The sequence below is a fragment of the Prionailurus bengalensis genome, chromosome D4 (assembly GCF_016509475.1).
Source record: "Prionailurus bengalensis isolate Pbe53 chromosome D4, Fcat_Pben_1.1_paternal_pri, whole genome shotgun sequence".
NCBI classification, from domain to species: Eukaryota; Metazoa; Chordata; class Mammalia; order Carnivora; family Felidae; genus Prionailurus; species Prionailurus bengalensis.
The window spans coordinates 84,357,465-84,373,400 of record NC_057359.1 but is presented as its reverse complement, the minus strand read 5'-3'; the positions used below and the strand labels follow the sequence as shown (position 1 = coordinate 84,373,400).

General features: G+C 38.7%; 1 protein-coding gene across 6 annotated transcripts in view; it reads right to left on the bottom strand.

The window, feature by feature from the left end:
* GAPVD1 (GTPase activating protein and VPS9 domains 1) overlaps positions 1-15,936 on the bottom strand; it is a 76,323-nt gene that overhangs the window by 31,315 nt on the left and 29,072 nt on the right. For 3 of the 6 annotated variants that reach the window (XM_043566612.1, XM_043566616.1, XM_043566617.1), the window contains exons 2-8: positions 15,712-15,929; positions 13,060-13,903; positions 10,775-10,861; positions 8,867-9,001; positions 8,532-8,721; positions 3,625-3,785; positions 834-900 (exon numbers count right to left, since the gene is read on the bottom strand). In XM_043566612.1, the coding sequence (XP_043422547.1) occupies positions 834-900; positions 3,625-3,785; positions 8,532-8,721; positions 8,867-9,001; positions 10,775-10,861; positions 13,060-13,903; positions 15,712-15,896 (1,669 nt within the window). In that variant the 5' untranslated portion in view covers positions 15,897-15,929. Of the gene's footprint in view, positions 1-770; positions 901-3,624; positions 3,786-8,531; positions 8,722-8,866; positions 9,002-10,774; positions 10,862-13,059; positions 13,904-15,711; positions 15,930-15,936 lie in introns of all 6 variants that reach the window. The other 3 variants (XM_043566611.1, XM_043566613.1, XM_043566615.1) reach the window with 1 other exon arrangement.

Sequence of the window (15,936 nt, the reverse complement as noted above, 5' to 3'; positions counted from 1 at the left end):
AATTACAAAGAGAAATATCACTGCTATACTGTTAGACAAAAAATGGTTACAAAACAACATAAACCTAATTTGGCTATAAATAAACCAAAATGCTGTTACTAATAGAATGGTAAAATTACAGATGATTCCATTTATGTTCTGCATTTTCTAGAATGACTATATACTACCTATTCTGAAAAGTTAGAGAAAAAGAAGTTATTATTTTATGTTTGAAATGATAGTAAACTTGGGCTTTTTTCATTAAAAAAGTTTGTCCTTGTCCATGAAATGATGAATTCTCAATCTTAGCTTTCAACTTTCTATTTTATTCCTACTTCCATTCTATCTTCCTGCTTTATCAAGGTATGAGTGTGTGAATAAAGAAATACCGAACATTAAAAGTATACACAACACCCTGAAATACTGGTGAGTCCATTTATTTCCCACTTAGACATGCATTATCCTCTAAAGGAGCTCTATAAGCATTGGCATATATCAATACTACAGAAACTTGGTATTATTCAAGCCTCAATAAAGACATATCTTCTCCATTGTATACGATCAAAGGTCTCTTGCAATCTTTTTCTTTTTTAAATTATTTTCTTAAAATCTTAATTTATTCTAGAAACAATCTTTATAGCCAACTGTTCAAGATCATTAGAGGAAAACTTCATTACTCTCCCCAGGGAGAGGAACAGATGGTATAATTATAATTTATAAGGCTCCTTTAAAGATCGCAAAACAAAGTATTACTTGAATCACACAACTCTTTGAATGAAGTAACCCTTCACCTTCAGATATTCCTTCCAGATTATCACTGCAGAGGGAAAAGCGCAAGGTTTTATCAGGTTTACCGTGGAGTTTGTTTTCATCGACAGGGACATCTCCTTGTCCTCCATCCGAAAGTTGCATGTTTAGGACCTGAAAAATAAAATGCCTTTGGTTTATCACAACTGAAAGACAGATTACTGATATGAAAACAGACTGCAACAAATACATATTACGAGATTCTGATCAAGCTTTTAAGTACCCCTAGAATAAAAGTGTATCAGTTAAAAAAAACCTGAACCTATGCCTTTCCATCACCCAGTGTCAGAGATTGAACAATCAGGTATCAGTGACTGGTGGGTAGCATCATAAAAATCAAAAGACTTCGGAATCAGCAGTGGGGTCTGTCTGGTTCTGCCATATACCAACTATGTAATCTTGGGTAAATTTATTTACCCTAAACCTCAGTTTCTTGATTTCTAAAACAGCAATAGTAACAGTATGCATGCCATGGAGTTGTTGAGGGTTAAATTAAAAAATGCACAGAAATCATTTTGCACGGTAAAATGATATTAAATTTGCAGTACATTTTTTCAAAAGCTAATAAACTAATTCAACAGAAAGAAAACATAGGAACAGACTATCCTGTAGGCATCAGAATTCAATCAGTCTAGTTTGAACCTTGCCTTGATCACCATATACACAGCCACAAAAGTCCATACCAGAAGCTACAGTGTTTTCAGAGCCATCTCTAGCTTAGAGCTGATGGCCTTTTAAAAATGTTTTCTATTTGTTAGATGACTCCCAAATAACATAATTATTTTTTAATCCCCACAAGCCTCGTAACTCAGCTTTATATGTGTATCTTCAACTGAATGAAGAATTGAAGGCTTTGCTGGAAGTCAGCAAGTTTTAAGCACACCCGGAACTCAAAATCACAGCCACCATGCTCCTAGGCTACTGGTAAAACATGAAGGAAGAATAGTATCCTCCCTTGAAAAGGAAAAACAAACAACCGCTCTAGGTGCTTTTGGCCCTGCATTTAAATGAGTAAATTAAAGGGTTTTTAACGACTCTATACATTTACTCAGGTGATACTTTTAAAGTCATTTAAAAATAGAATTTTTTTCCTACTTCCTGGAAATTAAACGTGGACATAAAACTTTTACATTTTGTATTTTTTTTTTTTAATGTTTATTTTTGAGACAGAGAGAGACAGAGCATGAATGGGGGAGGGTCAGAGAGAGAGGGAGACACAGAATCGGAAGCAGGCTCCAGGCTCCGAGCTGTCAGCACAGAGCCTGACGCGGGGCTCGAACTCACGGACCGTGAGATCATGACCTGAGCCGAAGTCGGATGCTCAACCGACTGAGCCACCCAGGCGCCCCTACATTTTGTATTTTTAAGATAACTTGGATCTTTAAACTCTTAGTGAGCAATGTGTAAAGAATCTTCAGGAAAAATCTCTGGGCTCATGGCTCGGAGCCTGGAGCCTGTTTCCGATTCTGTGTCTCCCTCTCCCTCTGCCCCTCCCCTGTTCATGCTCTGTCTCTCTCTGTCCCAAAAATAAATAAAAAACGTTGGAAAAAAAAATTAAAAAAAAAGAAAAAAAAGGGGGCGCCTGGGTGGCGCAGTCGGTTAAGCGTCCGACTTCGGCCAGGTCACGATCTCGCGGTCCGTGAGTTCGAGCCCCGCGTCAGGCTCTGGGCTCATGGCTCGGAGCCTGGAGCCTGTTTCCGATTCTGTGTCTCCCTCTCTCTCTGCCCCTCCCCTGTTCATGCTCTGTCTCTCTCTGTCCCAAAAATAAATAAAAAACGTTGGGAAAAAAAATTTAAAAAAAAAAAAAAAAAAAAAAAGAATCTTCAGGAAAAATCTATCCAAAGGTCTAGAGAGCGATTTGATTAACGGCAAACAAAAGGCTCCTCCTACCACAGTGGAGAGACTGCCCTGCAAGGGAATACAGGCTGCTGTCCGAGAGGCTGCCAGAACTGTGAGCTGGGGGAAGGCTAACGGGGAGGCAGAGTGCCACAGAGTTCCCTGGCTGAAATTCAGTGGTTGTTTTTCCTCATTCAGCATTCCCCTGGTTCTGGTAAGGCTTTTATTACATTCTGGAGTTCCTAAAAAGTTGATTCTGACAGTTTTTGCCAGCTCATTTGTGTGTGTGTGTGTGTGTGTGTGTGTGTGTGTGTGTGGACAGAGTTCTGGAGTTTGACAGAATTCTTTTGTATGGGTCATGCCACAGTTCCAAACACCGCCTTACCAACCACCATCGTCACTTTATCAATCACTGTAACTGGTCCCTTTGTCCCAGGCCAGGAATTTTTCTTGACTAATAAGCAGTCACTGTTGAATATAAAATGATGCTTCTTTTATATTTCTTCTTTCCTTTTGCCTCTGTCCCAAGCTCTTCTGTTTACAAATATCTTAAAAGTGATGCCCATACCCCAACTCCATTTCTTCCAAATATTTTACTTTCTTAGTTTTCTTTTCGGTTATCTCTTCCATTTCTTCCTAACCAACCAAAGAACAGAAAATATTTCTAAAGAATGTCTGGCTCTTTAAAGCAGCAATACCACTAGTTTATCATTAAAAAGAAAAGAAAAAAAATTTCCTACAGGTCAATGTCCATACCACAATTTCCCAGCTTCCTATCTCTTCTATACTATTAGGAAAATTCCTCCTGGTGTGGACCTAATCACCAATGACAGTGCTATTGATATGTTAATGTGAAAGGCCCCTGAAGCGTTCATAGGGAATTTGGCATTTAATGCATTCATTAAACACATACTGACTTATACAAGAGACCATTAATTAGAAAAAAGAAATAAGTTTCTTAACACTGATGGCTATAAGTTAAATGTAACAATACATTCATACCTCATTTTCCGACATCATCCCTGGAGTGAGCTGGGGACCTGTCCCTAAGGAAATGACCAACACCTCTTCAGGCTGCACTTCCTGGATGGTTTCTTGAGATGACCCTTCATGGTCCATATGTAAGTCCATTAGCACATTGGTGCGGCTTCTACTCCGAGTTGCTAATAAAAAGATTTTCAAATACAATAATGTAGAGAACAAGACAAAACAAAGAAAATGGTACACTAAACACAAAAATATATTTTCTATTAATGTAGGACTTTTGCATATGCACAAAAAAAGGGTGGTGAGAATATGAATTAAAACAAAACCCTCCACCTTCCCAGTTCTCTGCTGATAACTAACACAGATCCTCCTTCAAAACTGATAGAAACAGGGGCGCCTGGGTGGCTCAGTCGGTTAAGTGTCCGACTTCAGCTCAGGTCATGATCTCACCGTCTGTGAGTTCAAGCCCCGTGTCAAGCTCTATGCTGACAGTTCAGAGCCTGGAGCCTGCTTCGGATTCTGTGTCTCCCTCTCTCTCTGACCCTTCCCTGTTCATGCTCTGTCTCTCTCTGTCTCAAAAAATAAACATTAAAAAAAATTAAAAAAAAAAAGATTTAAAACAAAACTGATAGAAACATTGATCTGTGTGCACCTGCCAGGAAGTGACACACAGATGAGCGCACCTGCAGAACAGCAAACACATCTCTCAACTGAAGACTTGGGGTGACAAAAAAAGCATTACCTTATTTCTTATCAGTGTACCTTCAACTCTTTCTCCTGGAAAATGACTGAACTGCCACAGGTCTCCCATACTAATAACTGAACTTACAATCATTTAAAAATTTCATATAGAGGGGCGCCTGAGTGGCTCAGTCGGTTAAGCGTCTGACTTCGGCTCAGGACTCATGGTTCATGAGTTCTAGGCCCACACTGGGCTCTATGCTGACAGCTGGGAGCCTGGAGCCTGGTTCAGATTCTGTGTGTGTGTCTCTCTCTCTGCCCCTCCCCCGTGCTCACTCTCGCTCGCTCTCTCTCTCTCTCTCTCTCTCTCAAAAATGAATAAACATCAAAAAGAAAATTTCATATAGAAATCTGCTAGCCATATAACGTACGCTAATTAGACAACCGTTGACAAAATCAGAATCAGTTTTTGAAAACACATTGATTTTCCTGAAAAGTATTAACTTCTTTTCAAAGATGCAGAAAAAAGATTTCCCTATGTTTGAATATAAGTTTCTCCTCTGCTTTATGGAAACATTCTAAATTAGTAAAAAATCTAATTATTTGGGGATTTTTCTTCCTCCTACCTATAAGTACACAAGTAATACTTTTTTTCTAAAATAATCTGTCAGGGCGCCTGGGTGGCTGAGTTGGTTGGGCATCTGACTCGTTTTTGGCTCAGGTGATGATGTCTCAGGTTCGTGGGTTCAAGCCGTAGGTAGGGTTCCGCACTGGCAGGGCAGAGCCTGCTTGGGATTCTCTGTCTGTCTCTCTCTCTCTGCCCCTCCCCTGCTTGCACACACTCTCTCTCTCTCTCTCTCTCTCAAAATAAATAAACTTAAAAAAAAATACAACAAATAATCCATCCCACACATCTTACAAGAACTTTTAGACACCGAAAGACTTAGTTTGACAATTTCTCTACAAGTTTAAGTCTCCTGTGATAAATTCAATTTTCTTTCAGAGGGCAATAAAATTTGGTACAACTAGAATACTAAACAGAAATTCTATTTCAGTGCAAAATAATCAAAAGTACAGACATAAAGCAAAAACGCTCTGTAGCAACAAGTCTTTCAACCTCACTTTGAATGAAAGTTGGCCTACTTGAAGACAGAATTATAAAGAATCCTCTTTACACAATGCTGTAGATGTGTTCATTCATCACTCTTACTTTCAAAATTCAGAGCACACATCAATTTCCCAAAGTGTAACCCAGGTTCACTCCCATCTTTATTTGCTGACCCTCACTCACTATTTTCTAACGAACTGTGAAATTAAATTCAACTTCGTGAACAACTTATGAATCTTAAGCAACAAACTTTATAATTTATAAAAATGCAAGTAATAAAAATCCATATAGCAATTTACATAAAGCAAAAGCAACATGCACACAGAGCACAGTTTCATAAACTATTTCTTAAATGAAAGTTATATAAGAAGAGGAAGAACAGCCTATTACGCACAAAATGGGGTTACTAGAGTAATATGAGCAGTTAGATTAGTGGCTGAGGAATCCCAGAGAGCGATAGCTGCTAACTGTTGTCCTGGGTTGCAAAAGCATTAAACAGAAAGAAAATCAACCCTCTGAATAATGGGCACATTTTTTAAAAATATGAAATAAATTCAGTGACCAGGTCATACGACTATACAAAGTATATGGGGCAAACATCTGAATATTTACTTTCCGTTATACCCATATTTAATGACACTTCTAGATGACAAGAAATGAAAGAACTCATGTGCAGGAGTGAACAATGGAGGAAAAAAAATCTCTGATTTACCAAAAATCATTCATTTCTTGTTTAAAAAGTACAAATAGGCTATATTAAAAATCCCCAAGTGTCAAAAAAAAAAAAATCACCCAGTGTCAAAATTCATCTTTTTTCTATTTTTAATTCTGAAAACTGACATTTCAGGATGATGAAAGCCAAAGACTTGAAGAATATTATGATATCATATTCTTGTTGATATTATTCTATTAAATGTAAGATGGATTAATTTTAAGAAACTGACAATTCTTGGGGCGCCTGGGTGGCTCAGTCGGTTAAGCGTCCAACGTCAGCTCAGGTAGTGATCACAGTTCATGAGTTCAAGTCCCACACTGAGCTCTGTGCTGACAGCTCAGAGCCTGGAGCCTGCCTCAGATTCTGTGTCTCCCTCTCTCTGCCCCTACCCTGCTTGCAATCTGTCTCTCTCTCTCAAAAATAAACATTTAAAAAAATTAAAAAGAAATCAACAGTTCGTAACAAATCAGCTCATGGAAGTTTAAAAATGAAATCCGGGGGCGCCTGGGTGGCGCAGTCGGTTAAGCGTCCCACTTCAGCCAGGTCACGATCTCGCGGTCCGTGAGTTCGAGCCCCGCGTCGGGCTCTAGGCTGATGGCTCGGAGCCTGGAGCTTGTTTCCGTTTCTGTGTCTCCCTCTCTCTCTGCCCCTCCCCCGTTCATGCTCTGTCTCTCTCTGTCTCAAAAATAAATAAACGTTGAAAAAAAATAAATAAATAAATAAATAAATAAATAAATAAATAAATAAATAAAAATAATAAAAATGAAATCCGGGGCGCCTGGGTGGCGCAGTCGGTTAAGCGTCCGACTTCAGCCAGGTCACGATCTCGCGGTCCGTGAGTTCGAGCCCCGCGTCAGGCTCTGGGCTGATGGCTCAGAGCCTGGAGCCTGTTTCCGATTCTGTGTCTCCCTCTCTCTCTGCCCCTCCCCCGTTCATGCTCTGTCTCTCTCTGTCCCAAAAATAAATAAACGTTGAAAAAAAAAAATTAAAAAAAAAATAAAATAAAATAAAATAAAAATGAAATCCCATTCTGTAAAATGTGTAAAATAAAGTACCTATTCATGTTCACTAACTTGCTGAGCTCCTCCTCATTTTCATTAAAAAAATGGCACTAAAATACTGCTCTCTTGGCCTAAACACTCTTTCCCTCCCTGTCTTGGCTATTTTGTCTCACTCCCATTCATCCTTCAAGAGAAAGTATTAGCTTCACCTGTTCTAGGATCATCTCCTGACATTATCACCACTTGGACAACATGGGTGCCCCATAAATCTCCATGCATGCTTATCTCCATCAGACACTTAGCATAATGAAGGGAAATGGTCTCCTCTTATTCTCCCCAACAGACTATCAGCAACTAGAGAGTAGCAGCCTATCCTAATGCTCTCTGCATTCCCAGTGTCCAACACAGTGCCCCCACCCCTACCCCGCAGGATAGTGATTATACCTACTCTTTTTGTGGGGACTTTTTGCATGATTAAATGAAACTACATCTATAAAGTGCTCATCCAGAGTCTGGTACATGGTAATGCTGAATCAATTTGTGTGAGTGTGTGTACAGATAGATAATAGAAGTTTACTAGGTGAATAGAACTTAATTAAACCCAATTGTTTTAAATAAGCTTGACTAAATAAAAAGAAACTTTATTTTATAAAATAAAGGTATCTTAGCGCACTTGATAAAACATTACTAACAATATTGGGGGGGGGGGCACCTGGGTGGTTCAGTTGGTTAAACGTCCAACTTCAGCTCAGGTCATGATCTCGCAGTCTGTGAGTTCGAGCCCCGCATTGGGCTCTGTGCTGACAGCTCAGAGCCTGGAGCCTATTTCGGATTCTGTGTCTCCCTCTCTCTCTGACCCTCCCCCGTTCATGCTCTCTTTCTGTCTCAAAAATAAATAAATGTTAAAAAAAAAAAAAAATATTGGGGAAATAGTAACTGTGTATTTCCCACTTTACTGACAGAAACTACTAAGTTATTATTTTATTATTTAGAACTTTGAACAAAGGACAGGGCTACATAATCCAAATACGGACTACTTATAACAAATGGCACACCCAGATTTCCAAGAAAAGTTACTAAAATATAATCAAAGTATACTGTTGGTGGCATGATCTCAATTAATTATGAAAAGTAGGTCTAGATAAAGCTAGAACTTACTCATAAACCATAACTAATTGGTGCAATTTTTAAAAATTGCATTAGTATCAGTAAACATAAAGAGAAAGGCTTTCCCAAATTATTCAAAACCATATTGCAAAACACTGAACAGAAACAAAAGCCAAATATATATATATATATATACACACATATATATATATATATATGTATATATATATATATATATATACATACACACACACACACACACACACACACTAAATTTAAGGAGAGCCTGAATATGAGAAATTCTCTTTACCTATAGGCAATCGATTCTTCTTATTTGCTGGAGTGGTTGCTGGAGACAGCTGAGGGGTATTATAGGGAGTCATTTCTAAACTGCTACTTTTTCCTGGCTTTGCCTGGGGCAGGTTTGCCAATAAATTGTCAAGAGCCATCCTATCTTCTCTTAGTTGATCTCCAGACATTACACTCTTCATAAAATTCACCTGGCAAAAGTAAAAGGACATTAGCTAGTGAGATCAATTTTTCAAATACAATATATATTTCTCACACAATGTACTCATCTATGACTCTGCCCATGCTTAGATAAATGACTTTTGAGAAAATCCTATTAAAGAATAAAGCCATTACCAGAGTAATAAGCTGACTGTAGGTTATATAAACCACAGTTCTGCTCAATCCTTCCAGAAGATTAACGGAAGACATTGGAGGGGTCTCCACTGCACGGCCGCCAATCACAACATCAAGGAAAGCAGCAACACAGCTCTGTTAAACAGGGAAAAATCAAAGTGAAATATTTCCCCTTTAAAATAAGGGAACAAAATGTCTAATCAAGGGGACAAGCATGCAAAAAGTTATTCTTGAAAATTATATTAAACCCAACATTGAAACAAATTAAACTCTTCATGAATTAATATAGAATTGTCTACACAAAATTCTGGTAAGTGAAACAAACATGACACAGAACAGTGCACACTACACCATTTGTGAAAAGGGAGGGATGGGGTGACTAGGAAAATATATGTAAGAGTTTGCTTGTTTACATATAGACCTCTTGAAGAAAACATAAAAGACTGAGAACATCAAGAACCTTTTGGGGAGGAAGGGTGCCTGGGTGGCTCGGCTCAGTTGGTTAGGCATCCGAGTCTTGATTCTGGCTCAGGTCATGATCTCACAAGTTCATGAGACTGAGCCCCGCATCCAGCTCTGCACTGGCGGCATGGAGCCTGCTTGGGATCCTCTCTCTCCTCTCCCTCCGCCCCTACTGCACACATGCACGTGCTTTCTCCTTCTCTCTCAAAATACATAAATAAACATTAAAAAAGAAAAAAAGAAGAATCTTTTGGGGAGGAAATAAAGGCTAGAAATCAGAGATGGAAGGAGAATTTGACTATATAACCTCTGAATTTTAAACAAAGTAGAATGTATAGCCTACTTGACTATGATTAATTAAAATCTAATTTAATTGAAGTGAACAATGCCATAAAACATACTTATGAAATACACTTAAAACTATACAATTATCTCTTGTTTGTTTTAGTAACTTATTAAAAAAATGTTTTAGTTTTTATTTTTGAGAGAGAACGTGAGCAGGGGAAGGGCAGAGAGAGAAGGGGACAGGGGATCCAAAGTGGGCCCTCCACTGATATCAGAGAATCCAACATGGGGCTCTAACTCACAAACTGTGAGATTGTGACCTGAGTCAAAGTCAGATGCTTAACCAATTGAGCCACCCAGGCACCCAACTTTAGTGACTTTTTAAAAAATTAAACTATTTATTTAAACATTTTCAATTTTTTTAAAGTAATCTCTACACCCAACATGGGGCTTGAACTCACAACCCTGAGATTGAGTTACATGCTCTACCCACTAAGCCAGCCAGATGCCTTAAATTAAACTTTTTAAAATAATAGCTCTTTGGCTCTCTTATGGCATCTCCTCAACTCTTCATTAATTGAGAATAAGTAATCTCTAGTGACATCATCATTTTTAAACTTTTTGTATTTTAGAGAGAGAAAGAGAGAGTGTGTGTGCACATACACAAGAGCAGGAGAGAGGGGCAGAGAGAGAGAAGGAGAGAATCTCAAGCAGGCTCCACGCTCAGCGGGAGCTACCCAGGTGCCCTGTGACATCTTCCTTTAAATATTGCTCATCTAGGGTGCCTGGGTGGCTCAGTCAGTCGAGTGTCCAACTCTTGATTTCAGCTCAGGTCATGATCCCAGGGTCATGGAATTGAGCCCTGCATCGGGGTCCTCCCTGAGCGTGGAGCCTGCTTGAGATTCCATTCCCTCCCTTCCCCACCCTCCTTCCCACCTCTCTCTCCCACTCACATGTGCGCACACTCTCTCTTTCTAAAATGAAAAAAATGAATGCTGCCGATCCAATATTGTATCCTTCTATGGCTATACCAAGGGTAACTGAAATGAATATTTAATTTATACACCACCGAAAGACAATAAAGACAGTAGTTAGGTTCACTAATACTCTGGCAAAATTGTCTATAAATAGTATTTCACACGAGACAGTATTCATTCTTACTTTGTCAAATTTTCCAAGGCTGCTCTTTGTCCGGGGGTCTCCCTCTTCAGAGCCAGTCATTGCCAATTGCTGCAAAAGGCGGCCAACCTGCAACCCAAAGCAGTGGCAGGGAGACACAGGCTATAGATACTTACAGATTCTTCTCTATGAAAGCACTTCCATTCTAGTCTAAACATCTGTTTCATAGTAATATTCACACAATCTGACCAAGCATGCAAAAAAGGGTCCCAAATAAAACATGTATCTTCTCTACATCAGCTTTTACTATATTTAGATTAAGAGTTATGGACAATAAACAGAAAATTTTGCTTTATACATTATACTGACAATATGAAATAAAAATGCAACACCTTTGTTTCTGATATTATACTTTTCATACATTTAGAAATCTTAAAATTCATTTGCAAAAATTCAAACTACTTCAAGTTAATATGAAGTACTTTTCCCTTATATAGTTCATAAAATACTCAAGGTAGAATTTTTTTTTTCTAGATTTAAAAATCCTATAGAACATAGCTGCTTGGAAGGTAAATATTAATTCACAGAGCAAGTTTCTTACTGGTAAGAGAGAACTGTTAATCTACTCTCTTTAAATTTTTTTTTTTCAATGTTTATTTATTTTTGGGACAGAGAGAGACAGAGCATGAACGGGGGAGGGGCAGAGAGAGAGGGAGACACAGAATCGGAAACAGGCTCCAGGCTCTGAGCCATCAGCCCAGAGCCTGACGCGGGGCTCAAACTCCCGGACCGCGAGATCGTGACGTGGCTGAAGTCGGACGCTTAACCGACTGCGCCACCCAGGCGCCCCTAATCTACTCTCTTTAAAGACACTTTGGAGAAAACTAGTATCATATAGCATTATCTTAATATCTGGGACAATTCCCCTTTTTGCTCATTTTGAAAATAAGTGACTCAATCTTTATTGGAACGACAAAAATAAAAACTACAACTATACTATCTTAGAATAAATTTAGTGTTTCACAGATAATAAAAAATTTTTAATTTTATTTTGGGGATTCTTTATAGTTAATTGCTAAACATACCAATATAATAGAACTAACCATGAAAAAAAAGCTTATTGTTTAAAAATAAAATCATCCAAAGATATAATCTATTCCAAATAAACTCAGTCTCTTCTTCACAGTATTTCTGTGGGATAGCATATGATTAAAAGATTCTCTTAAGAAATAACATGATTTCAGGGGCGCCGGGGTGGCTCAGTCGGTTAAGCGTCCGACTTCAGCTCAGGTCACGATCTCGCGGTCCGTGAGTTTGAGCCTTGCGTCGGGCTCTGTGCTGACAGCTCAGAGCCTGGAGCCTGTTTCCGATTCTGTGTCTCCCTCTCTCTCTGCCCCTCCCCCGTTCATGCTCTGTCTCTCTCTGTCCCAAAAATAAATAAAAAATGTTGAAAAAAAAATTAAAAAAAAAAAAATGATTTCAGTAGTTCAGATGATTGGCGGGGGGGGGGGTAAGGAATGCTAATACACACACAGAACTCCTCTTTCTAAAACTCTTAGGGCCTGAAGAGTTTCAGATTTCAAAATTTGTAATTTTTGAAAGGCTGATCAGTGCATAGATGTAACACAGCCAGTATTAAGGGTGGCATTCTGTAATCAAATGTATTAACATTTCTGCAGCAAAACAGGAATATTCATTAGCAGCAAATGGAATAACGATGATAAACAGCCTCATGTGAGTTCAAGTTAAGTTTTACTACTAAACAATGTATAGAAAATGATGTATAGGGGCGCCTGGGTGGCTCAGTCAGTTAAGCGTCCGACTTCGGCTCAGGTCACGATCTCGCGGTCTGTGAGTTCAAGCCCCACGTCGGGCTCTGACTGCTCAGAGCCTGGAGCCTGTTTCAGATTCTGTCTCCCTCTCTCTCTGACCCTCCCCCGTTCATGCTCTGTCTCTCTCTGTCTCAAAAATAAATAAACATTAAAAAAAAAAAAATGATGTATAAAGATTTTCAATCATGCTAGGTTTTGAAATCATGGGAAAGGGACGGTGGCCCTGTTCTAGACAATCTAACCAACTATACATTCAAATCTGAGGACTCTATTTAAAAACTAACACAAAATATTTTATGACTAAAATATTTGACAATATTTTTAAATTCCAATATAATAACTGCTTCCATTTCTTAAGAAGAAAACATTTAAGGCAGTTTGAGGCAAAGGAATGGTAAGAATATATAAATATTATCATCATATTTTCTATTCCCATCTACCTAATCAAATGATTTTCAACTGAATGCCACACTAATAATAATAGCAAAAGCATACCTGCATCAGATTAAATCTTGCCACCTCATTAATAGGAGCATCAGAAATTATTCCATACTGTTCTGGATTGACAACTGCAGGACAGATGAAGCAGGCCAAAAGGAGATCAGTACACATTGCCCTGACTTCCCCGACTTCCAGTCTATCTACACAGGAGAGGGTTTTGTACATCTGTGACACAATCCACCTCAAACTATGTGGAAAGCAGTATGTGTTCTGTTTGAGATAACCAATGAATTTGTTCACCAAAGCCACCAGTTTGGCTTCATTGGAATCCACCATCTCTTGAACCTTTTGCCTGAATCTATCTGAGCCTTTCTCTCCAAAGAGTTTTTCCTGTTGAGATGGGGAGAACCTCTCGATTAGCTTGTTTGGATCTGTTTCCAGGTGATCTTCATCTTCAACAAGCAGTTGCATGATTGGCTCATGTAAAGTAGCTGTGAGAAAAAGTTTGGCAGAAAACAGTCCTTCAGAAAAAAGTTTAAATAAGATGCTGAAGGCACAAGTTCCTCTCCTCAAAAGTCGCCTGGGGTTGTCACTTTCTTTAAGTTCAAATTCAATCAAGTATCTCAAAACCTGAAGGAGGTAGCTTTCATCTTCTTGCATAATGCAGTTGCCATAGAGGGAGGTAAAAACTGTGTAAATAACACTTTGTGTGTTCTCCTGATTAAGTTTCTCCCCAGCAACCAAAGAGGAGGCAATAAGACGAGGATTTTCCCTTAACCGACTCAAGAATTCTCCATAAGCAGTCTCCTGAAATCCTAATTGCTTATATCCATCAACAAACTGTGTATCTTCCAAAATCTTGGCATGCTGGCAACATTCAGCAGGGGAAGCTTCAGCACTAAAAAATGAGCAGACAAGCAAAACAACAAAATCAACAATAATATAACACATATACTCCATTGAAACTCCACTGAAACTCCACTAAAACTCCACTGAAACGTAGACTGATTATAGTCCCAGCAATGAGATCACTCCAAAGTGCTCAAATCTTTCAGCCCACCAGCATCTCAATGTGTAAAGAAAGGCAAAACCAAAAGTACAAAGGAAGACAAATTCCTCATATTAAATCAGGTCCAATGAAAAGTATCAAAAAAATAACCATTATTCTGATTTCTTTTTTTAATTATATTTCTATTTTTTACATTTATTTATTTTTGAGAGACAGAGTGAAACAGTGCAAGCAGGGGAGGGGCAGAGAGAGAAGGAGACACAGAATCCGAAGTAAGCTGCAGGCTCTGAGCTGTCGGCACAGAGCCCAACGCGGGGCTCGAACCCACAAACCATGAGATCAACACGTGAGCCGAAGTCGGATGCTCAAACAACTGAGCCACCCAAGCGCCCCACCATTATTCTGATTTCTACCATCAAAGATTGGCCCTATTTTTTTTCAATGTCACATAAATGGAATCATACAGTATGTACTTTTCTGTGTCTCGCTTTTCTCAACGTTATACCTCAGCACCACTCTTCTTACAGTTAAAAACTGCTTCTTAGAACAATAGAACAATAAGGTATTAACACAGTGGAAAACATTTCTAAACGAAGAAGTAGACAAATAGTATCAAAACATAGAAATGTATACAGTTGGCCCTTGAACAATGCGGGCATCAGGGGCACTGACCCCGGGTGCAATGGAATCCACATAAAACTTCTGACTCCTCAAACACTTAACTACTAATAGCCTACTGTTGACCAGAAGAAAGCCTTACAGATAACATAAAGTCGATTAACACATATTTTGTATGTTATATGTATTATATACTGTATTCTTACAATAAAGTAAGCTAGAGAAGAGAAAATGTCATTAAGAATATCATAAGGAAGAGAAAAATACATTTATAGTACTTTACTCTAAAAAATCCACATATAAGTGGACCCGCCCAGGTCAAACCTATTTGTTGTTCAAGAGCCAACTATATGTTAAATAATATTAGGAAAAAGGGCATGTCTGGCTGGCTCAGTCAGTGGAACACGCAACTCTTCATCTCAGGGTTATGAGTTCAAGCCCCATGTTGGGTGTAGAGATTACTTAAAAACTGGGTCACTCGCCTGGATGGCTCAGTCGGTTAAGTGTCCCTTGATTTCAGCTCAGGTCATAATTTCACAGGTTCTGGAGATCAAGCCCCTTGGGCTCTGAGCTGCTTGGGATTCTCTCTCTCTCCCTCTTTGCCTCTCCCCTGCCTGCACGCACAAGCACGCACGCACTCTCTCTCTCTCTCAAAATAAATAAATAGATTTACAAAAAAATTTTTTTCATCTCTAAAATAACAACAGTAATATTAGGAAAGCAGAGAGGTGCCTAGCTTCCTCACTTGGTAGAGCATGAAACTCTTGATCTCAGGTCATGAGTTCAAGCCCCATGATGGGTATGGAGCTTACTTAAAAAAATGAAAAAAAGTAGAACACAAGATAATTTACTCTCAGCAACAATAAAATGTTACATATATAAAGAGACAAAATTAATTGATGTGGTATAAAATATTAACACTAAAGGTGTAATTCTCTGTAACAGTGCTTAATTAATAGACAAAAACTCACCTTAATGTTGACTCAAACTGTCTGAAACCATGCACTTTGTAGGAAATAGATTATTTACAGTTACCAGTGAGCACAGAACTACAGTGGTTCATAAAACTTTTTCTTTACCTGGTTATGATAAGCCGGTCCAAATTAATTCTCTGTTGCTTAGCAATCCATGCTGTCCGATACAACTTTTCAGCCGTCTTAAGTACATCTGCATTTAGCCTCTGAATGAGCTGTTTCTCAGAGTTTACATATAATCGTTCCTGCTTGAGGTGATGGGCCAGAGTATGAATATCCAGCTTCACCATCTTCAAATGCAGGGCAGGTACAAAGGCTAATCACTAAGAG